The 26,900-nt window shown below is 39.5% G+C and overlaps 1 protein-coding gene across 3 annotated transcripts in view; it reads right to left on the reverse strand.

Annotated features, from left to right (window-relative positions):
* Nucleotides 1–16,725: 16,725 nt before the first annotated feature.
* Nucleotides 16,726–26,900, reverse strand: part of tfap2c (transcription factor AP-2 gamma (activating enhancer binding protein 2 gamma)) — a 32,533-nt gene continuing 22,358 nt past the window's right edge. For all 3 annotated transcript variants that reach the window (XM_039734765.1, XM_039734766.1, XM_039734764.1), the window contains 3 exons: nucleotides 25,373–25,491; nucleotides 21,310–21,451; nucleotides 16,726–18,456 (listed from right to left, as the gene is read on the reverse strand). In XM_039734765.1, coding sequence (XP_039590699.1) covers nucleotides 18,165–18,456; nucleotides 21,310–21,451; nucleotides 25,373–25,491 — 553 coding nt within the window. In that variant the 3' untranslated portion in view covers nucleotides 16,726–18,164. The remainder of the gene's footprint in view (nucleotides 18,457–21,309; nucleotides 21,452–25,372; nucleotides 25,492–26,900) is intronic.

Raw genomic sequence — 26,900 nt, forward strand, 5'->3', positions numbered from 1 at the left:
CATTTTGGTATTAAACATGTTAGTAAGTAAATGTGTGTGCACACTTCAGTTTTCTGATTTCCACCTTGTGCCCATCCTGGCATAAGCACCAGATTACTTCAACAAAGAACTGGATAAGCAGGTTTAGAAGCGCATAGATAGGTTGAATCCAGATATCGTGAGCAGTGAGGCAGCAGTGCCAACCAGTGCACTACTGTGCCACCTTTTTGGATTCAACACATTTCAAAAAATTAAAAAAGATTTTTTGGAGTACACAATTAAACAAACCCAGATCCCTTGAGGTAGGAGAATGCAATGCTGATCACTGTCACAACTTTTTGTTTCAGTAGAACATTGGGTCTATTTGGGAGTAAAATGAACAGTCAGTCCCAGGATGTTTCAGAAGATTAGAAAAATTCAGTGAAGTTGTTTGAGAAGAGATGTTTTTAGCCCAGATCACTGGAGTCATCACAGCTACTATGTTTCATCGAGTTCTACCCTTTGAGGATTGAATCCAGCTCACCAGAATAGCGAAGCAGCACTGCTAACTGCTGTGCCACTGTTTTTCGTTTTCCTAAGCAAAGAGGCTTTTTGGAAGTGGAGGAGGGTGAAGTCTAAACTCCACAAGAGCTCCTGAGTTGTATAGGGGAAGGTATTTACTTACCTGCCAGGCATGTGACCTTGTGACCTGGCCAGGTTCTTGACGACCTCATTCTTCCTTCCTTATTGAGGGCTGGAGTGAAATTACACTTACTGCAACCGAAAACATGAAAATCAAGAGATCAGTTCAATAAATTATTTTGAGATAAAGCAGAAATTCTTTCAAATCCAGTGTGACGACTACTTCATTTATTGGTGGGGGTGAAGTGGGCTGTCCATGAAGTGCCTTATGTTGAAACTGTAACGTGGCATTGGGCTTATTTATGTATTTCTTTAATTTTTTCTCTGATGCACAAATGGACACACCGGAGTTACTGGGTCTTATTCCCCATCAGAAAAAGTAACATCTGCTGTCTGGCTGAGAAGAGAGCTAACTGGGACAAAGGAGCTTGATAGGAGAGCCAGATCAAATGGCTTTACAGGAACACTCACACGGCCATGCAGGGTAGCTTAGAAGAAGAGGGGTGGGGAGGGGATGGGGGGAGCTAGCAGTGGCACAGGCCGGAACATTCCCACAGAATGACTCACGCAGAACAAAAGGAAGAGTCACTTTATGCAATCACCCCCCACCCCCCCAAACATCCGATGTCTGTAATTTGGATTAATTTTTACCACATTTTCTCAGGGGATTTGTACATCGCCCCCCACAGTGCACTTCTCTTGTTGTTGTTGTTGTTGTTTTTCCACTCTGGTCCGTGGCTGACCCTAAACTGTTCTGTTTAATGCAAAGGGATTCCCTGATAGGGGAAATGATCTGCTTCCAGTCAAATGTCTAATTTTTTTCATACTTTGTTGCCCATTGCCATAAAAGGCCCACTGAAAATTAGGCTCCCATATGTATCTTGCAAGCCTAGGCTTCATTCATCCAAAAGTACCCTCTAGTTATGTGCATCTATATACTTAGCATGTGCAAAAAAAAAAAAAACACAACTGGGAAGGCTTTTCTTTGACTGGTGCCTTGTACTTCATTCCCAAATGTGATGGCTCTTGATAATTCTAGTTTGTGGAATATGGTGTCAAATCAACATGACTGCCCTTGCAGAGGATGAGTCGGAGAAGCTCAGTGAGGAATGTGTTACCCACATTTCAGTGTGGTACTAAAAGAAGATCCTTCATTGCCTATCCTGGGACAACTCAACCAACCTCCTACTGACTCTCAAAATGTCTTTTCAGCTTTAATTTGTGGATAATTTTGTTTTGCAACATTAGAACATTTGTGGCAAGAACAGGCCATTGAGCCCAACAAGCTTGTCCTTCCCATTTAACTACAGGAACTTTACAATTGACAGATCATGGAGCTCTCAGTTATTTTCTTCAGTGATGCTGCTGACTGGAGTTTTAATTTCCCTCTCTTCTGTTATCAGCTGGCCTTATCTCGATGATAATATTAATGGACATCCAGTCATGTGAAAAAGTAAGTACACCCTATGGAAACCTTTGACTTTTTCGACATATTTGAATAGGCAAGCAGTGCCTTCAGATTGTAACAGCAGCTACACCACCAAGACCCATGGCCAGGCAAGCTGAGGACGTTAGATCTAACAAGCTGTACTTCTTCCAAATAAACTTCCCCAATCAACGATCAAAGATAAGCCTAAAAACAAACAATATGTAAAATAATAAAGTGAGCCTATATTAATAGAAAAAGAGATGAAAAAAACTCCAGGCAATATATACTGAATATAACACCCCAACTAGCCCCGACATAACACTCAACCCCAAAAGTGACTGGCGAAATGTAATAATAAAAAGGTGCAGCAAAAAAGTTAATATACAACCCGAATCCTCCCTTGTCCCCACACTAAACATAAAATAAATGAGACACACAGAAAACACGAAACACACATAAAAGTCCAGAAGATTAAACAGGAAATGAATAACATTTGTGAACCTTGTTGTGCTGGAAAAAGTGTGCTACTGCAATTATATACGAATGAAAATGATGGTTTACTCCTCTCCCCAAACAACAAGAAACAGTCTCAAAGTGTTTATCCTCGGTACATTGGCGTAGTCCAGAACCCCAGAAGTTGTCAGGCATTGAAAGTGGCAAGTAGAAAAAGGTGTAATGATCTTGATCGCTACTTTCTCTTGGCTCTGAAATGGATGGGTGTTTATAGTAGAACAGGATTTCTTTTTTTTTTTTTCTTTTTGACCTCCTGTTTAAATAGTGAATGTCCCGGATGCAGGTGATGGTATTGAGATGGGATTGACAGGACAAATTATCATGAGGGATCATGGTTCAACAGTGTTATCCTTCCCCCTTTGTTTCCCAGGAGAGCATATTTACATAGACACACAAATCATGTAAACAGGACAATTAAAGATGTGACTCGGCACAAAATACACTTATGATGACGTTAATCATGTAGCACCGCCACAAGATAAAGGTGATATAGTTAAATAAAAGCCAAAGAAAACATTGCCCTTACAGTTTTTTTTTATTCAACAAAGATATCAATAGATGTAAAGGTCTACTGGGGAAAAGGTATGTACACCCTTATCCTAAGAAGCTGGTACTGTATTTCCCCCTTTAGCAGAAATGAATTCTTGTTGGTATTTTGTATAGCTGCCCAAAAGTTTTTTACATCAAATGTAATTTGTGACGTCTCCTGCATATAAATTTCTTTCAGTTATGAGATGTTTGTAGTTTCCTTGCATATACTGCCAGTTTTAAACTCCCCACAACATTTCAATTGGATTCAAATTAGGGCTTTGACCAAGCCAGTCCATGACCCTCCATTTCTTCCTTTACAACCATTCCTTGGTGTACTTGCTAGCATGCTTCAGATCATTATTATGTTGAAAAGTCCATGTCTGGTTCAACTTCAACTTTCAGACAGATCTTTGATGTGATGCAGACTTCACAGTTGACATAATGACTGCAGGTTGCCCAGGGTTTTAAGCAGCAAAGCAACCTCACACCAAAACATTTCCACCTCCATGCCTCACAGTTTGTATGAGTTTTCTTCTCTCAAAATGCTGTCTTCAGCAAATATGTCTGCTGTTACTGTGGCCAAACAAGTACATCTTTGATTTGTCTGTCGAAAGCACATAATTCCAGAAGGCTCCGTCTTTGCCTAGATGTTTACTGGCAAACTGAAGACTTGCTCCAATGTTCTTTTTGGACAGCAAAGGCTTTTCCCGGCACACCTCACATGCAGATGAAATTTGTTTCTGATTGTTCTGATTGTTGACTGATTCAAGAGTTAGCTGCAGATCCTACAATGAAATGTTAGGGTTCCTTGGAGACAAGTCTTAGTATCAGATTGTAAGCTCTGGGGCTAAATTTACTGGGTCAGCCAGTCCTGGATAAATTAGCAACTTATTTGAAATCTATGCCACTTGTAGACAATTTTACTCACAGTGGAATGATTAATTTCAAATATTTTTAATACCTTGTCATAGTTATTCACAACATTCTTTCTGAAGGTCTTAGATAGTTCTTTTAATTTTCACACGAAGACGCCACACACATCAATAACAAAGTGAACACCAGACCCTAGATATCAGCTATTTAAGTAAGACAGGCTCCATCTGCATACTCCATAAGAAGGTTCCAATCATTGGCTCCTAATCTGGAAGACCTGAGTGATACTTAATGGATTTAAAGAAGTGATAAATATAAGGGTGTACTGTACTTGTTTTTTTCCATATGACAAATCTGCATTTTTGTCAATTTTATATCGCATTGGTTCAAGTATACCACTTTAAACTGTAGGCACCATTTGCATGAAGATCTAATGTTTGCTTGTTCCTATACTTTGAAAAAGTCGACAGCTTCCACGGGGTGTACTTAATTTTTCACATGAATGTAAATTGGTAGAATCCATTTATATGATCATTACAGAGTCACAGAGAACAACAAAATACTTAACTTGCTGGAGCCCTTGAACATGTGATCCTCTCATGTTATACAGTTTAAAATTGCTTTTACGTTGAGTTTTAACCAAATCTGTAGCATTTATTATGCATTTTACTTGTAAACTTGTTACAGCACTCTGAGCTGTACTCAGTGAAGTGTTCCAAATAAAAATAAATGGATTTCACACGTTTATATAGACTTTCTTCTGTAACCCTGAGTCAAGTAGGTCTCTTCTCCTTCCATTTCTTCCACTGAGTCCCAGTGTAACAATGAGGAAGTCTTGACACCACCTGTTATGGCAATTGACTCTTTTTTGGTCACTAAGCAGGATAATTCACCGCCGATTCAGGATTCTTCACCTCCCAATTCAGTCACTGACTCACAGTGTGACCCTGTTCATGACTCTCAATCACCCATTTCAGCTTCTGGCTCTCCATAAATCTCCAAGTCAGTCTTGACAATTTCCAATTAGGCAACAGACTTCAAAAACATCTCATCTCACACTTCATTTTTTGAGCTCCCTCATAATTCTTAGTTTGTCTCAGCTTTGCATATTGTAATACGTCTCCTCTCATCTTCCTTTTCAACTAATGAGTTCCTTTATGAGAATTTCCATGTGTGCTCATTCACACAAGAAGAAGGCATTTAGTTCCTCTCTGGAAGGTTTTTCGTGCATTAATTCTGCATGTGTAGTATTCTACATTAATTCTGCGTTTAGTATTTAAATAAAGATTTCTAGTGGAAAAAAATCACCAGAACTATGCATATCCTCATCTAGGATAAGGAGGTTCCTAGGTAATGGGGCGCTAGGTAGGTTTTGGCAACAGCGACTTTCTGTGTTCTTAGTTTTCCTATGAAGCTAACAAAGTAATGTGAACAATGGTGTGCCTTCGCTTGGAAAATATCCAGCATGTCAAATTTTAAAAAAAAAATGTACTGCATTTCTCCACAGCAATGTGAACGAGAAGCATAAACAGAATTCATTTTTTCTCTGAAAAGAAAAGAAAAAAGAAAAATTAATACTTAAAAAACTCTTCAGCAAGCATCATATTTAACAATTGCAAAATCATCTGCAAAATAAATTTTATTGTCAGGAACCATATGTGAGGGAAACTTGTCTGTTTATGCCAGTGTAAAGTTTTGCAGACAACTTGCCTGTTACACATTCACAAAATTCCACTGCGATGCTTAATATGCTTCCTATCTTCCCAGTGTACTATTCATTTTTCTCGCTAATTTTACACAGGTTCCCCTTGTCACATGCATGCATGTGGAAGACACTTTAGGGCTCAAGTAAATGTGTTTCTCTGCTGGACCAGGGGTTGGCGCTGCCTTCCAAATCCTCAGGAGTTTGATAACACTTCCTCATCCAGTCATCCAAAACCTGCCTTCCAATGACATCACTTCCTCTTTCAGTCACCCAGAAACCGCCTTTCGATGAAATCACTTCCTCTTCTGGTCATCGGGATTCCACCCTTCAAACATCATCACTTCCTTAATCCTGTCTCTTTCTGTAGGTTTATATATTTGCTGGCCATTTTGTAAAGATCCTTAGTACTGTACTGAACTCAAATCTTTTTACTTGTTTGCCAAGCACACAGGGTGGAATCCCCAAACCCTTTATGTTGTCTCCTTGTCTCTTTTCACACCCTCTACCTCTTACGGCACTGACTCCCATGGTGACCCTTATTCAGAAGATATTTCCCCACTCAGTTCAATTTCTGTTAAGAGTTCCATTATGATGCTTAAGAAGTGTTTACTTATTTCCAGTAATACATTTAACTTCTTCTGTCTCTTCAGCTTACAGTTCAGCCAGTATATCCCAGTGTTACCTTTGAAGGTTATCATATCGTCCTTGTCATTACCTGTGTTTTCCTGTCATATTTAATAAGTCAACATATTTCTAGTCTGTCACCCACAGTATAGTGCAACTGGCCTGCCATGCATCTTCTTTACCCAGCAGACACAGAGGTGGCTTCCTAGGATGTTTCTGGGACTTGACACAGGGAGAGCTTTTAGTTAAAAAGGAGCATGGAAGGACAGAGAGGAGTTTTTGTTTGCCAACATCAATGTTCACTTCACATACATCCATTTTTGAGTTACATTTTACCCATTTGTTTTCTGTTGGCTCTTCATTTGCTGTTTTGCATCAGGATTCAAAACATCCTTCCACCCAGTGTCTGTCTGTCTATCTGTCTGTCTGTCTATCTACATAGCTAAGTGTTCATCCCAATCTGGTTTACTCATTCATTGGTTCTTACCAGACCCTTATTCAAGTTCTTGTTTTTGTTGTCATGTATTGATGAATACATTGCTTTTCCTTTTCTTCCTCGTTCTTCTTGTTCTTCTTCTTCTACTTCATCTTTTCCCATTTCTATGTGGGGTTGAAGTCCTTGATCATCTTTCTCCAAACAGCTTGGTCCTGTACCTCCTCCACAGTCAGACCCTTTTCCTTTAGATATCATTTTACTTTATCCACACACGCTTTGGCCCCCATTGCTTTCTCCCCCCTATACTTCCATTCCCATTTTTCTTTTACCAATGTATTCATTGCCTTTCCTCATCACATGTCCATACCAGTTCAGTCTACTTTCCTGTACTTTTTTTAGAAATCTCTGTCACTTTTGTTGTTCCCCTGATCTTAATTCTGTTCTTTTCTGTAACTCCACACATCCATCTCAACATTCTCATATATATATAGTTACACATGTGCGCATGGGAGCCAGCTGCAGGGACCAAAAAAGGGAATTCCATGCCAGGCCGTGGGGTGGGGTATTTTGTCTCCGCAGACTAGACATAGAAAATCCTAACTGACTCCGAAGACGCCACTTCCAGTTATGCTCTGAGGACGTCACTTCCAGTCCCAGCCCCGTGGATGACGTCACTTCCAGTCCCAGCCCTGTGGATGACGTCACTTCCTTTGACCGCCCGACCTTCCGTTGATCAGTTCTGTTTGGACTCAACTCTATACTACTGTACTGAAACTTTACCTTTTTGCAGCCAAGGTCAAGTACACGGGTGGCTTAGTAATTGGTGCTTATATTCATTCATGTTTGCTTATTATATTAAACTTACTTTTAACAAGCATTTGCTTGTGTCTGTGAAGAAACATTTGTGAAATAGACCTGTCTGGCATCCCTCACTTTAAAATAAATAAATCATAGCAGTACCACTTTGTGAATCAGTAGCTGATGGGCCTAATGAGTAGCACAGTTATAAGCATGTCTCCTCACTACCCAATGAATCAAACCGCAACCCAAGCATAGCATCTCAATGCACAGTTCTCTCATATAACCCCTCTGTGGTGCTTAATAAGTCTCCAGTCTTTTCACTTTTGTATTCACTTCTGTGTGTGACCATTAGCTGGTCATCTCATATCACAGAACCATTGACTCTCACTATAATCATTTTCAGAACATCTCGCCGTCCATGTCATTCTCTGAGTCCCACTGCTATGCTTACAAAGTCATGTCTCTTCTCACTTTAGTCCAAGCAGGTCTCTTGGACCACTCCTTGCCTTTACTAAATCCATGTATAAGTGTTTACATTCATATAGATCTGCTTATGCCCAGTTATCACCTGGTATGTTTCCTCCGCTTCTAGTTCAGCCACTATTTCTCAGTGTTACTCTTTACTGGACTTCTCACCTCCCACTTCATTCTGTAAGTTCACTGTCATTCTGAATAAGTGTCTATTCACCTTAACTGAGTTTCCTCAGCTCCCCGTTCTTCTAGTGGCCCTTTTCATGATCTCACCTAACTCTCCATTCACTACATCAACACTGAAATATTAATAAGTCACTTCTCTTCACAGTTTATTACCTGAATGAATGTGTAATACAAGCAGGTCTCCTCACTGTTCTCATTGACTCCCTTTATAAGCATATTGAGGTCTTCCTACATTCTTTTATCCTAGTGACAGCCAAAGTCACTCAGTGTATCTCCAAAACTCCCAGTTAAGCCATTAAGTCTCTGTGTGACACATAGCAAACCAACTCGCCTTCTACCTCATTCTGAGTCCCACAGTGATGCCAGTCTTAACACATTCTTCACGCAACTCTTAACATCTTTCAGCTCAGACACTATTTCCTCATCTCAATCTTATTTCCCTCTGCTTTGATTTCTGTCTACAAAGCCAGCACGCCCTCCGAGCCATTGAAATGCAGCAACAGCAGTTGGAGGATTGCTGACTCTTTTTCTAAATGCTGGACTATGGAATTAGAGGAATCCTGGGGGCATAATCCTGCCTGAAGTCTACCATATAATACCCTTCCAGTCTCATTTAAAGAACTCCTATATCTTTTTCTGGACTGGTCTCAGTGGCAGAACTAACCTCTCACTGCTCAAAAGATACTTAACCTTGAGACAGTCATTCACTCTGCTATGACACTTCACCTTTATAGCTCTACAGAACAGGTTGTGACATCTAGACGAGAATCTGCACTCCATCTGTTTCATCGATAGCTTTGTAATGACCACTGCCCAAAATGTTTCAGAAGTATAGCATATTGGGGTGACATGGAATGTCAGGATGTCAGGAACTGTTGTTCGTCCATGTAGATTCCAAGAATGAATCATCACGTTGTGCTTCCCTTAATAGAGCATTTTCTATGACTCTTCTGTCATGATTTCCTCTTTGCATTTCCATTACTCATACTTGTCATATTCGATTTGTTTCCAGCAATCGCTAATGTCCTTTATTTATCTTATTTCTTTTTTTTTATTTCTCTTTGAGCTAAGGAGTGAGATAGCTGCATTGCATGTCTCTGCTGGCTGTTTTGAAGATGAGCATGGTACTACTCATCGGGTTAAACCCAAGTGGATGTCTTAAAGTTAACTGCATGTCACTCATGAAGGCCACATTCTTCAGAAAGTTTCCTTATATTTTTGCAGTGCTCTCCTTATATAGTTTTGTGCCAGTTGTAAGACTGGCAATATTCTTTCAGATTTGGTCATTTTAACCTTAATATTTACTGTGTTTTTTTTTTTGGTTTTTTTTGAAGAAAAAATGGTGGACAGCTGAATGCACAGAAAGAGATGAGTGTGCCATTTTCTAAACAGCATTTATGTCTCTGAGGAGCACCCTTTAGAAGAGGCAGATTAGATATTTTGAAATGTGGTTTATCAAATTCTGCTTAAAACAGTTTTGTAGTGCACCAACCATGGTCTCTTCAGGTTGTTGCCATCTCAACAAACAACAGTTGATACCTGTCCGAAATAGTTCAGAGGTGAAAGATGGCAGAACAAAGCCACTTTCATAAAATCGGGGTTGCACACAGGATCATGTCTCCTCCGATCTCAAGAATCTCCTCATGCCTAGTAACCTTTGGCCCTGCGTGATTAGCATGTTAAATGCCATGCTGACAGGTCAGTGCATTTCAATATTTTGCAAATTGCAGCTAGTCTATGTGCCCTCGGGCAGAGGCTGCAGCAGCGTGGAGCTGGCAGGGGGTCCCATCCAGAAGTCTGTGTCAGTGGTTTCCTGGACAAGATGTTTTTCTTTTTTTCTTAACAGAGATGCTGCCATTTGCTTATCTTTACTTTATTTTGCACTACTTAATCATCATTAGGAGGAGAATGACTATAGAATTGTAAATGCATTTATCTGTTAATGTCTGTTTGTAGCTGTGCATTGTTTAGTGTGTGTTGGGTGTTATATTTGTTAATCTGTGCAGCACTCTAAAACATTCTACGAAGATGCTAGGTCAGTGTAAATGGAATTAGATTGAAAAGATGCTGGGTTACCCTAGTGGCACAGTAGCTTGTGCTGCTGCCTCACGTGGGTGGCCTGGCTTTCATCCCTAACCCCTTTGCGATGTGTGTGAAGTCCGTACATTCTGCCCAGGTCTACATGACTTTCCCCACTGGATGCTCCAGTGTCTGCCACATTCTAAAGCTCTGTGTGTTAGTATGATTTGTAAAACTAAAGTAACACTGCAATGGACTGACATCTTGGTGTCCAGTGCTATTAACGCTTCTATCACATTACATAACTTCCAGTCATAGGGTATGTCACATTTGCCCACTAAAGTTATTGATCTTGTCATCGGACCCTGTAAGTTTACAATACTGTAGTACTAAGGTGTTGTGCCGTGATAGCCATTATGAATGCAGTGAAACTCAAGCAAAATGACACCTTTTATTGGCTAACTAAAAAGATTACAATATGCAAGCTTTCGAGGCAGCTCAGGCCCCTTCTTGCTTGCATATTGTAACCTTTTTAGTTAGCCAATAAAAGGTGTCAGTTTGCTTGAATTTTTACTAGTTTACAATACTGAAAAATACTGAGCATGTCTAATTTACTCTGTGAGTGACAACTTTCCAGCGTAATCTTCCTCGCCCCATTTCCTGACGGCCAACAGCATGTTGTGTGATGGAGCCTGTGCTGTAGGAAGGGTTAACAGGTATGGTAAATTCAGCCACAATCTTGGCCCTTTTTCGCTTTTTTCCATCTGGTTCCATTTCCAACTTGAGACATCAGACAGACAACCTTCTTTTCTCTTTGTGAGGTTCAAAACCTCCATATTTCTAATCATTGTGAATGTATTGTACTTCCAGATGAGCATTCATTTGTTGGCAGTTCTAATGCACACAGAGCCCAACCCTACGACTAAAGACAAAATCATTTTGTAGGTTGGAGTCACAGACTACAGTAGTTGGACTGAGTTGCTGGGTAAATCACATTACATGCCTGCCTCTGAATTGATGAGATTATGTAAATGAAGGCTATGGATGAAAATCGCTGGGAAAGCTGTCTAATGTGACAGGCCTTAAGAGTCTCCAACTACATTCATGATGGAAAAAAGAGGCTGGATGAAGTGTTACCCTACTTTGGAAAGAATTGCCAGGCTCTACAAGGCTGTTAAAACAGAATGCAAATTTCATTTGTTATTTGCAAGGCTGATGCCTCCTTTTAATCTTGTTTGCAATATTTCAAAAAAACCTTTCTTAATTGTAGCTGGTGTAAAATGTAACACAGAGAACAGGTAAAGGGGTGGGGTTCCAAAAGACAGCCTGTTTAAAGTAAGGTTGGAAACAAAAAGGAAAAGCAGAAAGAAAAATCATTCTGCCATCTTGCCAGTTTGGAGCTCCTTTGTGCCTCAAAGTACTCTCCGAGGTATAAAAGAGCTCCAAACTGGCAAAAATTAAAATTTTAGTAATGACATGCGATCATCTATGGACATGAGTTAAAATGTAATGAGTTTTGTATTGCATTTTAAACTGACACAAAAATTGCATGCAAATGATCGTTTGGTTGATATGTTTTCAATTATGACACAATAAAAACGTTAAATGGACTCCTTGTGTATGTATTGCTTTTCAATGTATGGTAGTTAAAACGTATTGCATTTACTTTTGGCATGAATAATCTTCCTTATTCCAAATATGGATCTCTTTTCTTTTCCCAAAATTAATGAGGCTTTTAGAGATTATGCGTTTATATAGCAGTCAAACTGGAAGAGGGGTTTCCTTTCACTAAGACCTGTGAGATACTCACAATATTTTTTTGTTTAACGGTGGATATAAGTGGATATAAGAATCCCAATAAATTGTGACCCTGTAAACGCAAGAAAATGGAGCATCCAATGATGGATGAATGACTGGAGCATAACCTGACAGTAATCAGCCCTTGATGGAGTGACAGTACAGAACAAGACACATTCACAAAGTTCTTTTCATCACTACTTCAAAAATTGGATTTTCTAAGTTATAGTCTTACCCCTGATCGGAGTCATCATTGATTTTCTTTAAGTTATTTACTACAGTATATTGAATGAATATGTCTCAGTAAAGACCACCATAATAGCCCTGCTATCCCCATTGCTCAGAAGCTGGGGCTCAGATCTTGGCCTGACACTGTATATGTCCAGTTTGCACTTTCTCCCCATGACTGCATTTATTTGTATCCATTAGAACTTAAAATTCACCTCACAAAGTCTTAAAAGTAATTACCATGAACTATGAATTGATAAGTGTGGGTATTTAATTATGTATCTTGTCATGGCTTGGCACACCATCATGGATTGATTGTTGCTTTGCTCCTAATGCTGCTAGAATAAAGCTCTTGGAATAAGGACCAATTTTTCACTACCGTAAGATGGAGAAAGTGGGTTCCGAAAATAAACCGCTTTTGAGTTTTCACTCAGCTTTCCAGAATGAGTGAAATGCCAACACATCCTTCACAGATAGGGGACAGTAATCCCCTTGCTGTTAATTCCCTTAGTGACGTGATTATATCCTACTTCACTGTTCTCTCCAAGACCTGCAGAAACCAGGACTGTTTATTTATTTTTTTTAACATTAGTATCCACCCTAGTACCTCTAAGAAATGTGAGTTCCTCTTCAAGACAAGGACATTCACATTTCAAAGAAGTTCCATGCTTTTGTGATACACATTTGCAGAGACCAGCATCGAAACAGAAGCAAAAAGATTTTCTATGGAAACCAATATGCTTAATGCAGATCAGAATTATAGAAGCCTGCATCTACCCCAGCAGCATCGGACACAAGACGTTAACTAGGAATGAACATGGGGCCCGTTCCTTCATTCAACTGGAGCCAGTTCAGATTTGCAGTCTAATCTAAGGCACACAGCTTTAGGTGGGACGTGGAAAGAAAAGAGGAATAAAATCCTATATGGTACTCCATAGAGAGAGTCTAGTCCCAAGTGTGAGAAAATCCCATGTGGACACTCTATAGAGACAGACACCAGGATGGGATTCTGGAGCTGTGAGGTAGCAATTTTCATAACTGCATCATCCTATTGCACAGCAAAGGGATCAACAATTCTAAATTAAATAGAAGATAGAGAAAAGCACAAAAAAGATTCACCCACTTTCAGCTAAGTTTCACAAGATGTTGCCCCTCAGGCCAAACGTTCACCCCCAGTAAAGCAGGAGTTTGACTGATCTGATATGCTAAGGGGCACATTTTTCCTTTTATACCAGCTACAGTTGTGCTTGAAAGTTTGTGAACCCTTTACAATTTTCTATATTTCTGCATAAATATGACCTAAAACATCATCAGATTTTCACTCAAGTCCTAAAATTAGATAAAGAGAAACCAGTTAAACAAATGAGACAAAAATATTATACTTGGTCATTTATTTATTGAGGAAAATGATCGAATATTACATATTTGTGAGTGGCAAAAGTATGTGAACCTCTAGGATTAGCAGTTAGTTTGAAGGTGAAATTAGAGTCAGGTGTTCTCAATCAATGGGATGACAATAAGGTGTGAGTGGGCACCCTGTGTTATTTAAAGTACAGGGATCTATCAAAGTCTCCTCTTCACAACACATGCTTGTGGAAGTGTATCATGGCACGAACAAAGGAGATTTCTGAGGACCTCAGAAAAAGAGTTGTTGATGCTCATCAGGCTGGAATAGGTTACAAAACCATCTCTAAAGAGTTTGGACTCCACCAATTCACAGTCAGACAGATTGTGTACAAACACATTGGCTAATGTTCATGTTCATGAGTCCACCATCAGGAGAACACTGAATAACAATGGCGTGCATGGCAGGGTTGCAAGGAGAAAGCCACTGCTCTCCAAAAAAAAACATTGCTGCTCGTCTGCAGTTTGCTAAAGATCATGTGGACAAACCAGAAGGCTATTGGAAGAATATTTTGTGGACAGGACCGAAATAGAACTTTTTGGTTTAAATGAAAATCGTTATGTTTGGAAAAAGGAGAACACTGCATTCCAGCATAAGAACCTTATCTCATCTGTGAAACATGGTGGTGGTAGTATCATGATTTGGGCCTGTTTTGCTGCAACTGTGCCAGAACGGCTTGCCTTCATTGATGGAACAATCAAATTCTGAATTATATCAGAGAATTCTAAAGGAAAATGTCCCTACAGATTTTATTTTTTCTCCAGCCGTCTGGAGTTTTTTTTGTTTTTTCTGTCCCCCCTGGCCATTGAACCTTACTCTTAATCGATGTTAAGGTTGATTTATTTTGTTTTATAATTATGTCTTTCATTTTTCTATTCTTTAATATGTAAAGCACTTTGAGCTACTGTTTGTATGAAAATGTGCTATATAAATAAATGTTGTTGTTGTTGTTGGGACATCTGTCCATGAACTGAATCTCAAGAGAAGGTGGGTCTTGCAGCAAGACAACGACCCTAAGCGCACAAGTCGTTCTACCAAAGAATGGTTAAAAAAGAATAAAGTTAATGTTTTGGAATGGCCAAGTCAAAGTCCTGACCTTAATCCAATTGAAATGTTGTGGAAGGACCTGAAGCGAGCAGTTAATGTGAGGAAACCCACCAACATCCCAGAGTTGAAGCTGTTCTGTACGGAGGAATGGGCTAAAATTCCTCCAAGCCGGTGTGCAGGAATAATCAAATGTTAGTTATTGGAAACGTTTAGTTGCAGTTATTGCTGCAAAGGGGGGGTCACACCAGATACTGAAAGCAAAGGTTCACATACTTTTGCCACTCACAAATATGTAATATTCGATCATTTTCCTCAATAAATAAATGACCAAGTATAATATTTTTGTCTCATTTGTTTAACTGGTTTCACTTGAGTGAAAATCTGATGTTTTGGGTCATATTTATGCAGAAATATAGAAAATTCTAAAAGGTTTACAAACTTTCAAGCACAACTGTATCTACCCAACTAATTTTGTGATGTAGCATTAAACTTAAAACCAGCATACTACTTGTTCAGAGCCCACCTTGGACTCACTGTAAGACCCTGAGCTGCACATTGTATGTTTTAGTTGCATCATCTATTTATACAATCTTAGCAATTTGGAGGCAGTTGCGATGTGACTACAGTCATGTAGTGAGATACTGTATACCCGGCAACTCATTTCAACCAGTCAACTCACACTGGAACTTTTGATTTTGCCTAGAAAGAAAAAACAGACGTAGGGGTCACATAATCATTTAGGGGTAATATAATTCTTGTGTATGAAATGTTTTGGTATGTTTTCCATATAGAAAATATAGTATCTATCTTAGAAGTAGCATAAAGTGTGAATACATGTAATCTAAACTTCAAGCATATCAGGAACAAGGAACAAGATAGAACTAGGTGGCTAATGGTCATTTACCCAGTAAAAACTACAGTTGTCAGGTACACAGATACTCCATAAAAGCATAACAATTGAATTTAAAAAGTCTAGAATGTAGTAAAATGAGACTTTTATTTAGGTGTACAAGTTAATGAACCAATCAGAGTAAATGATGGATGTTGTGTAAGCATTAATTCAGCTCTGCTATAAAAATTCAATTGTCTATAAATGTGTCTCACTGCCATTGCTTTGTGACCATTCTGTGGCAACTTCTGCTCTGGGGCGATCTCTTAACAGACTGCTGTGATGTGGTACTCCCTTTTCACGCAGAGAAACGAAAAGATGTAATGGCCAAGCTTTCACCTGCCTGATTACTGGCTTTATTCTAAAAGAGGTCTTAAGGGGAATAAAATTTCTTGAAAATATGTTACCCTTCATAATGTTTACTCTTCCACAGTATTCAAGAGTTGAGAACGAATGAGGGCTCAGCCAGATGAACACTTAATATGGCTACGAGAAACAAGGAAGGCTGCTAGTGTTTTACACCTCGCTAACAGAAAAATCATCTGTCTGATGTTGCGTTTTACATACCACAGCATGATAGTAAAAAGAAATAAGATTATAGCTGACCTCACTCTACCTGTTAAGAATTCCTACAACACTGGCAGAATGTTAATGGCTATGAAATAAATTGGGCGATACTGTAAAAACGTGAAAGTGTGCTGAGGAGAAATTTGAGAATAGTCTAATCAGTCATGCCCTGCAAATCTAGTCAAGTAAATACGACATTTCCAGGCGATAAGATAAACAACCGCAGTTGTCAAGCTTGACATCCCCTCCAAATAACAGGCAAATAATGTTCCACTGCCTTTATTGCCTTTGTCTTCACTGCAACTGTAAAAAAATGTGTTTATGAACAACAGGGTGAAGACATCTTAGTACAGAATACAATGACAAGTACTTTATATACTCTCTGGGATATTTTCTGAACAAGCTCTCAGAAAGCAAGTTGCTTATTTGGTTTTATACCCATTAAGAAAAACACAATACCTAAGACCGAAAGCTTTTAAGTGTTATAATGTAAACTTCATAAACAGGATTACAACACTCGCTTAGCTTAGCATGGCATTGGACATCTCAGGTCAGCAAAAACCCAATCAGCGATAGCAAACAGAGACCGAGTAAACAGAAGAAAAACTTTTTTGTGCGTTTTTATTTGTATTTTTTAACAAATGGAACAAATGATACTTTTACACAATACCTTTCATTCCTACTAAAACAATCCTCAATACTTTTTTTTTTTAAATATTTTTAAAAACCAGGGAGCTTCTTGATATTACAGGTCAAATTTGGAACAACCTTACAAAGACAATGGGAGGAACAAACCAGTGATAAAATGCTTCCCAAACATCTTTTAATTTTAAATGCCTGTTTTTTTTTATTGTAAAAGAAACATAAGGAACACCTTTACACAGAACATAACATATATTTCAACGCCCTTGTACCCATTAAAAAAAAAAAGTGAAACCCATTTACAAAAAGTTTTTAAAACATTTTAAAAAGTTAAGTGGTTCACCAGTATTTACAAATCCCATTAAATTACAACATAAATAAGATATATTTACATTCAAGAAACAAAACTATTTCCCTCATTGAAAAACCTACATGTATGGCAGAATGCTCTCCTGCAAGGTATTATTTCAGGTCTATTTGTTTTGCCTGATCCCAGTTTTAAAAAATAACTGAAAGATGGTGTTTTGTACATTTGGTTATGTGTCCGGTAAAAAAAAAAAAAAAAAGCATTTCAGCATTTGGCAGTTTGATTGCACCAACTTCTTGTAGCAGACACAGCGCTTGCATTCTTTTTAATTCTTCTTCTTTTTTAAACACATAGATGGCACCTTGCAAGGTTTAGCCAATTGATTTTTATCATCGTTTGTGGAAGTATAACTTTCATGGAGTTGTGCGAGTTCCCACAAGAATTACCGTGTTAAATAAAGCATATCAAAGAGAATACACTTTATGCTGCTTCTGGAACACACCTCTGAAAGCTCGCTGGTAAAGCCCAGTGAGCCATCAAAGGCCCACATCAGTATGGTTCTGGTGGCATTTCTGTTGATAGTCTCCTCTCCACCTACCCTCCCCATACCAACTGAACCCACGGGGTATAAGGCGTTACATTTGGGAGGCTTCCAGGAAGATGAATTCTTGGCCTAAAACCTTGTATGGTTTCCTTCTGCAGTGCAACTGGCATTGAAAATCCAAGAAAGTCCTGTTGTGCATTCGATTCAGAGGGAAAATGGGCAGCAACACCTCAATGCTTAAGTGTTTCAAAATGGAGCAGAACAGCCGTCAAGACAGTCTCATCTTCTTTCCAGTAAAGGATAAATCCCATCCTGCAGAGAACTTATCACTGAAGCTGTATCTGCAAGCGCCTCTAATCCAGCAAGTAACAAAATAAAGCAATTCATCCTCATCAAGATGTTGCCCGTAGGGTTTCCAAAAAACAAGCAAAAAGGAGGTCTATGAAGTAAATTTTGCAGCTTATGTGGCATAAAACCTAAAACTGTAATAAAAAAATGAATATCAAGAGCTGCAGGAGTTCCCGTTGCTGTCTTTGCTCTTGGCCACTGCTCACTTCCGATGTTTGTCCATCTTGTCCGCGGACTTGCTGCTTTCTGAGGAGCCCTGCTGCTCGCTGCCCGAGCTGAGGTACATTTTGTCTACTTGCTTGAGGGCTTCATTTAAGTAATTTTGCAGGGAGGTCATTGCAGCACAGATTGCCGGGCTGCCAAATCCATGTGTGATGAGGCTAAAGTGGGTTAGGCACCCTTGGATTCCTGGTTCAAGGATTGGTGTTGGCCGTGAGTTCCCCAAAGGTGAGCGGTCCTGTGTCAACAAGTCTGTAAACTCTTTGCATATTTGCCTGGGACAAGGACACAAACACAAGTAGGTTAGTGGTGGCCATGGGGCATCAAGGTCATAGCAAAAACACTTTTGTACAGTTGAGATCCGTCCAGCCATTTAAACATGTCAATGTACTCCAGAGATCTAGGTTTGAATCTGAACCTGGTCACTGACTATGCACAGTTTACATGTTCCTTCAATAACCGTGTGAGGTTTCTCTAAGTACCTATTTATGTACCTACTAAGCGGCTTTCTTCTCACATCTCGAAGATGTGCACATTCGATAACATGAAAGTGTGAATTGTCTGTTGTGTGTGGGATTCTCCCCAGGATTACTTGCGTTAATACTTTAGGGTAGGCTCTTGGCCAACCACTAACTAATGGACTTTGTGGCCTCAGAAACAAGCATGTCAAGATGCTAGTTAGGTGTCCATTGGGTTTAAGGCCTGTCAATGCCTCCCATAGTTTGTATAGGATTTTAAAGGATGAAGAGATGTCAGCAGTTCAGTGCATTTATGGTTTGATCATCACACTTCTCTCATATTTTTAAAACCATTATCTAAGTTATAATAATATAAATAAAATATGAAAAAATAATGTAAGTGAGAAGACAAGTAGTGTGCTATAAATCTCTCCCTTCCAAGAGAACTTAAAGAGCAAAGAATTGTTTTTTTTTTTACACAGAAAATGATTCAAACAATAATTTGCTGATTTGGTTCCCCTTAAAACACTATGGAGATCATATCATGCGTTTCCTGTCACAAGTTGAAAACCAGGCTCAATAGGACTCCTGTCCCCACTCCCTGAAATGGCTGGTGGTCATCTGAATCCTACTGCCAGATGTTCATGATTGCAGGCTGGTCAGTAAGAAGAACAAAATGTGCTTAATTTGAAATGTAATTGGTCGGGATGTGGAAACTAGTAAAATCCCACATCCGAGCTCAGCTACAGTGTTGAAGACAGTCAGTACAATGGCCTCTCATCTCAGGCTACTTGTACCCGCTGCCATTCCATGAGCAAGTGACAAATGGTGAAACAGTACATGAGTCAGAAATCTGTAACTCGTAGTACAAAGATTTGCATCCACATAAAACTTCACCAGTTTTATAAGCTCCACAGGGTGCCGTGGTGCATGGCTTTTGTGGTTGTGATGAGGGCTTAGCTGACCTTCAGACATGTACCACTTCCATCTGACTAACATCTGGGAATTTAAAAGTAACACATAAAAATATGATGCACGTTTGAAATGAGAGTACAAGCAAGCCATTCAGCAAGTAAACAGGGAGTGCATATCTGTGCATATCCTTTGTCTTATGTTGAGGTACAGGTAGTTCAGTTTGCACCCTTCAACACCAAACCAATAAGCAAACTAAAACTTCACCTCTCCCCAGACATTAAAAATAGCCAACTTTACAAGACATCCTTCCATCTGACTGTTAGATATTTCAAGACTGTGTTATGTGACAGATAGATAGATAGATAGATACTCTATTAGTCCCATAATCCCAAAGGAAACTACAGGATTACAGCAGCAGATTAAAAGGGTACACATACACATATAGAATACAATATATTGTTTACTGCATTTGGCATCATTGTCTTAACATGTCTGCTAGATGAGCTCAGTACCATTCAGAACACAAAGACAGCTTCTGCCAAGGGGTGACTCATTTTAAAGCCTGATGACTGACAGTAGAAATAACCTCACATGGTGCTCCTTGGAGCAACACAATTGCATCAGTCTGTTACTAAAGGTGGTTTGCTGTTTAGCCAAAAAGAGAAATTGTGCCGGCCAGTAAGCAGCTTCCTGAGTGACCTCTGCCCTACCACTTCCGCTACAGAGGTTGGCCTGACTCCCTGGATTGACCCAGCCCTTTAAATCACTTTAGTCTTGTCAACATCATCTGCACTAATGCCACTTCCCCAGAACCCGACCACAAACTAATATACACTGGCCACTACAGACAGGCAGAAAGCATGTAAGAGTGACCTGCATACACCAAACCACCTCAGCTTCCTCAGGAGACCTTTCTTGTGTACAGCCTCTGTGTTGGTACTCCAGTTAAGTCTATTGTTCTGCTGCACCTCAAGATATTTTTATGTTCTCACCACCTCCACATCTTCACCATCAAGGAGAATCAGGGCCAGGATAAGCTTAAACGTTGTGAAGTCTACGATTATCTCCTTTGTCTTATGTTGAGGTGCAGGTAGTTCAGTTTGCACCCTTCAACAACGTCCTTCACTAGTTTTGTGTAATTGCTCTCCTGCCCACCATTGATACACCCAATTATGATTAATTTCTGCAGATGATGTAATTCAGTATTGTATCCAAAGCCTTAGGTGTATAAGATAAACAGGAAGGGAGACAATACAATTCCCTGTGGAACCCATGCTGTACTCATGACCATGTCCAATACACAGGTCTTAGGCCACACCAACTGTGGTCTACCAGTAAAGCAGTCCATTATCTAGAACACAGTGGTAGCATCAGCCCTCACTGACCAGAGCTTCTCCCCCAGCAGTTTGGGCTGTGTGGTGTTGTATGTACTAGAGAAGTCAAACAATATCTTCACCCTGCTGCCCTGCTCCTCCAGGTGGAAGTAAATGTCTTCCTGTTTTGTTTTTTTTTTTTATAAATGAGCATTAAATAAATAATTCATACATATTTAGGTAACATTGCCAAATTCCATATTAAAAGAAAAATTCTGAAAAAAATAATACCGATAAAAGCCACATATATATATTTTTTTTTTAACACTGACTCATCTGGAAAGTAAATGGTGGCCAAGTGGACACACCAAAATGAACACGTTGATCGTCCCCTTTTCCACCCCAACCCCAATAGGTAAAAGACAGGGTTTTAGGGACTCACTTGGCAGCAAGCAGCATGTTCTTGCGACTGCTGATTTCATTTCGCTCAACGTGCGGCCGGCTCAAGTATTCGGCCATGGCTTTGGCTGGGAATTCAGTCTCGCAGACGTAGCCGAAATCTCGAGCAAGATGAACAGCCTCTCCTAGAAATGAAACATTAAGACAGTGGTTTAACAATACAATCAAACAAAGAAACTCTGGGCAGCAATCACTGTCAAAAAAGATGACAGGTACTTTAAAACACATACATGTTCTACTGGCTTTACCTGCTTAACAACAAACCCAAATGAAGGGAACATTCACTATTTGCATTTCATAACATACTGCCTATTTACTTTGGGATTGCCTTATCTTGTAATCTCACTTGTTATCCTGTGTACCTTTGAATCTTTTGCTACTTTATCTCTACTTTATATAGCACCAGCACAAGGCTCTTTACAAAGTAAACATTAGATACAGAACCCAACTGATCAGCACTTCAGCATGATGGAAATGAGTATAAGAAGAGTTAGGGATACAATACAAGGAGCTTAGGAAAGAGCGAACATCAAAAAACGCCAACACTTGAAAGGTGCTCAATGAAACACAGACTGGCCCTGGCCTTTCCTCCTACCAGTTTAATCCAGGTCATGGAACCTACCCTGCTAGGATGCAACACCAGACAGGGCTCCACATCAGAGCGGCCATGTAAACTCCAGACAGAACAGTGGCGAGGCTAGGATTTTTGGACACAGGACCTTAGATCTCCAGGGTAGCAGCGTGTCACCCTCGACTTTACCATCTGTCTATTATCACCACCCGCTCACTCCATTTTCTTTCTTACAGGCTCTTATACAGAGCAGCACAAGAGCTGGTCTTTCTTCTTCACCCGCTGACAACATTTTTACGAGGGGATCACCACTTCTGACCTGAGCTCTTCTCTTAGCGAGGCCTGTCCTCGCCACTTATCACTTAATTACACCAAACACCCGTTTTCACGGGTGCTCTGGTATTCACCCTCAGGGGAACACATGCTGACCACTGCGGCCAAGCAAACAAGGGAGATCCCTCCACCCTCCAACCCCCTCCAGTGGGCATGTCCTGGCAATGAGGTGAATTCCTTCGGAAGCCCAAGTATATCACCCCACCCCCACCCCTAAAGTGCCCTTCACACGAACATTATTGTGATCCAAAACCGGTCCATGATTGCTGCTGTTTATTCGCAGCTCCCCTTAATGAATGCCATTTGAACACTTGAATGTTTGCATTAAAGTCCCACAACAGGGACTTGATTTTTTTTCCCTCTTAAAATGTGTTCATTCAGCTGAGGATCGCGGAGGTCACTCAATCCTTCTGGCAATATATCACATGGGCTAAGCAACAGGATATTTCTAAGACTTGTTCATTCGATGCGCTTCTTTTATGTATATTACATAAAAAGAGATATACAATTTCAGTAAGTGTTGCACTGGAGACAAAATGTTGGCAGATTCGCCCAGAAGCATTGGTATAAATTTAGAAAAAGAGCATATGCAAGATCAAATTCCAGCTGCTTCACATGCTCATAAGCAAACTGCAAACTGATCTTCAAAACACTGGATATACATTAACAGGAAAAAATGTAACACTGCAAACCTTTTCATTAAAGAGACGAAAAACACATAGTGGTCCTGGATTTGGGAGATAATTAGGAGCCCATCTTGGCGAACTCGGAAAAGAAACTGTGGACAATCACAGATAACTCTTCTACAGCACAATGTTACGAGTTGGGTCCCCATTTAGATGTGGCTCCATAAACAGGTTGTCTGAACTGTAACCATTTTCCTCGCCCAAAGCTATTTGCTACTTCGCTGGGACACACAGGGGACGCTTCTAACATTGTGGCATGCAGGCGCTTCCTTTCCGGAAAAATTGTAATCGGAAGACGGCCAAAAAACAGTCACGCTAGCAGTTCTGGCACGGTAACAAACAGAGCTGAGAGCGCTCATCCAAATTAAAGATTCACAAAATGGTAAAGGAAACCTCATTGGCCTTTTATCAATTGAAATGGCCGAAGAACGAGTAACTAGAACACCCAGGATCAGAAAATGTTAAGCAGTCTGAGAAAAGAAAGAACCATTTTTTGATTTTTAAATTTGCCATGCCCTTTGCGATTCTCTTTTATATACCGCAGAATAAACTCATCATTCCAATCATACCAGTGGGTCCATACCACATACGCACTGTTTCATTTCTTAGAAAAAGAAAAATCTGGGGAGCATTCTTGATCTTTACTAACTACACCCCAACGTTGTGAGCCATGGCCTTAAAACTCTCCAGGTAACTAGTGCCATAGGACATAAGTGCAAGAATCAATACTGCAAGCTTTCCATTCATTTCAATTTAAGTTATAACCATATATATTTACTTAATTCTCTCATTAACTTTTATCTTGTGACATTCATGACTTTAACACAACCTAATATTTTAACAACATGCTTCATAGTTTTCTTTTACTCATATTTAGATTTTAAATAAGCATGTATGAGCATTTTTGAGTTTGTTTGTAATAACGATTGATATTATGGTATGAAGTGGTGTTCAGCATTACAGTTTTGACTCTAATTTTGCTTTATTGTTATACATATTTAAAAAAATGTATTACACTTTGTGCATAGATGTGTTATACACATACAATTTGCACCAAATTGCAGAGTCGTCATTAGTTTATTTTCCAGTTTTTGATGCCTGAGGAAATGCATCATGGCAGCCACTTGAAGCACAGACAGACAGACAGACAGACAGACAGACAGACAGACAGACAGACAGACAGACAGACAGATAGATAGATAGATAGATAGATAGATAGATAGATAGATAGATAGATAGATAGATAGATAGATAGATAGACAGACAGATAGATAGATAGATATACTTGATTAATCCCAAGGGGAAATTCACACAATCCAGCAGCAGTATACTGATACAAAAAACAATATTAATTTAAAGAGTAATAAAAAGTGTCCAGGGAGCGATTCCACATAACAGAAAGTGGTAGAAGTGATCAGTGAAATAGAGAAAAAAAGGTAAAAAGATATCACAGTAATATGTTAGATTACATAGTGTCTACGATGAGTTAAGACTACTGGATTGATGTGTGCTTTAAGATACGAGGGAAAAAGAGATTTACACAACACAAATGTGCGATATTGTTAAAGAATAACCATTTTTGAAAGTGTATGTTCTTTGTGAAACACCTTGTATGATGATAGTTAGATGTTTAAGTATGGTAGGCATCACTCCAATAGAAGTAATTCAAGAAGAACAAAAATGCAACTGTGACTGTATTCAGCGACTAGCACACCAATAAGGCGTGGGTGCTTGTCAATGCTGCCAGGTGGGCTTACATCTCAGTGACCCTGACTTTGATTCAAATCTTAGTTGTCAAAGTGTACATCGTTTGATCAAATAAACTTGACAGAAGCCACCCAAATTATATAAAATAAAAGTAAAACTGACATTTGCCATCTAACAATCATGTAGTTAATTTGATAATTTACTAAAAATATAAAAGAAACCTAAAGCCCATATCTGGAAAACAATATTCAGCATCTTATCACATTTACCAGCGCCCTGAACCAAATTCATTCGATTTAAACAAACCTACTTAATGCAATTCAACCTCGATGGGACCAGAGCCTATCCGTGCAGCTGAAAATGTAATCATCATAATAATAGTCTCTACTGGCTTGCAAAGTGATTTTTGACATTGTTGGACTTGTAAGGTGCTAAAGATAATCAAATGAACCTGTTTGAGTAATAATCTGAAGTGATGCTCTTGCACCTTTAAAACCTTAGCAGCCAGCCTTTTGTAAGCAGCTTGAAAAATAAGGAAAGAGAGACCTCCATTCCACCATTGGTTTCCTAGCAACCTTAAATGCCAAAAGAAAAAAGTCCATCTGAATAATGTCACTTTCTGCCTAACCATTTCAGGCAAAAGTGCAAACATGGGATTTCAAACTGAGCAGCAGCAGCAGCAGCAGCTATTTCTGGCCATACTGACAGCCCTACCCCAGGCAGAGCTAAAAAGGAGAACTGCAGCTTACCTTCCACCAATGCAGTGAGCAGAGTTACGTTAGCTGCCTTCCTTCTGCCAGCGGGAAGGTTCAAGCCAATTTTATCCAGTTTCTCTCGTAGAGACCGTCCTCCATTTTTGGATTTTGCTCTAGAAAAAATAATTGCCAAGTTTTCATTATTAAGAATTCTGAAAAAGTCTGTGGATTTCACATGAATATTTTCAGAATAAGATTTTACTAATTCCATCCATCCATCCATTTATTTACTGAACTCGTCTACGCATATTATAGCCGCACAGGACACAAAGCAGCAGTGCCAGTTCACACACACCCCGCTACTCATTCCCATGGGGTTAATTCAGAGTTGCTAATCTGCCTAAATGATAAAATACCAACATTATATTATACAAGAAGCTACAAATATTGATGACGGAATGGATTGCTGTATATTGTTTCTCTGTTTAATCTGTAAAGATTTATTTGCTCACTTGCAATTTCATTCAAAACTGGACTACAAAGGAGAGAAGAATCTCTCTGTTCATCACAGTAATAAGTGTCCGGTCATAATCAGATTTCAAGGCAATTCATAGCATATTTAAAACACAGAGATTTGGATAGGGTCATACCCTGTTGTGAACCCCTGACCCCACCTTCCCTCTCACTAATCAAAGTCTTTGTTGGCTGTGGCATTAGGCACAGAAGGTCAAAGACACAAACCTACAAAACATCTGATTCCTCTTTGGCTATAATGGCCAAAGTGGGATTCAAAAATGAGCTGGGAAAGTGCAGACATTGCTGCAAAGGAGGAGGGTCATGTCCGTATCTGCCTGACCTACTTTACCCCACATCTCACGCTTGGCGTCTGTCAGACTGTTCTTTATACATGGGAAGTGAAAATGTGTTCATCCTTTAATCCCCCTCTGACTTCAAACAGGTGACTCTTACCTCCGCTCCTCCAATCCCAATTAAACTCTAGTAGAAAATGAACAAATTAAATTGAAGCTACTACAAATAAAAAAAAAAAAATCATAGTGAAGGGGAGCACAAACAAGCAGAATAATCAATTTGGAACTGTTAACCTTGTTAACATAAAAGGGAGTGCAACAGCTGAGCAGCAATGCCATGAGGCAGAGTTGGAGGGGGATGTGATCAGGCACATCGGAAGAGCCATTACAGGACTGCCATGCAAAACGTCAAGTCTGTACGAACCTCAGAGACCTGGCTGGCACACAGGAGAAGTTGAAGGCAAATTTGGGGGAGAAAAAAAATCATACTTGCTCCATTGTCAAACATAAAAACGAGCCATTTCATCAAACAAGGGACTGAGCCATGAAAGCATCAGCTGTCAGACACAAACTATTGATCTGTTGAACTGTGAATGGATGCCAATATAATAATGATATAACAAAATAAACTGGACCAGACATAATATCCTCAATGGGAGAATGAGAAATAATGAAAAAAATTTAAGAGGGGAAGAATGTACAGGAAAAAGAGCCATTTTACTGTTATCTGATAATTAAATCATAGAAGGGATAAATCTGCCCTGTGTCTCTCC

The sequence above is a fragment of the Polypterus senegalus genome, chromosome 14 (genome assembly GCF_016835505.1).
Source record: "Polypterus senegalus isolate Bchr_013 chromosome 14, ASM1683550v1, whole genome shotgun sequence".
Taxonomy (NCBI): domain Eukaryota; kingdom Metazoa; phylum Chordata; class Cladistia; order Polypteriformes; family Polypteridae; genus Polypterus; species Polypterus senegalus.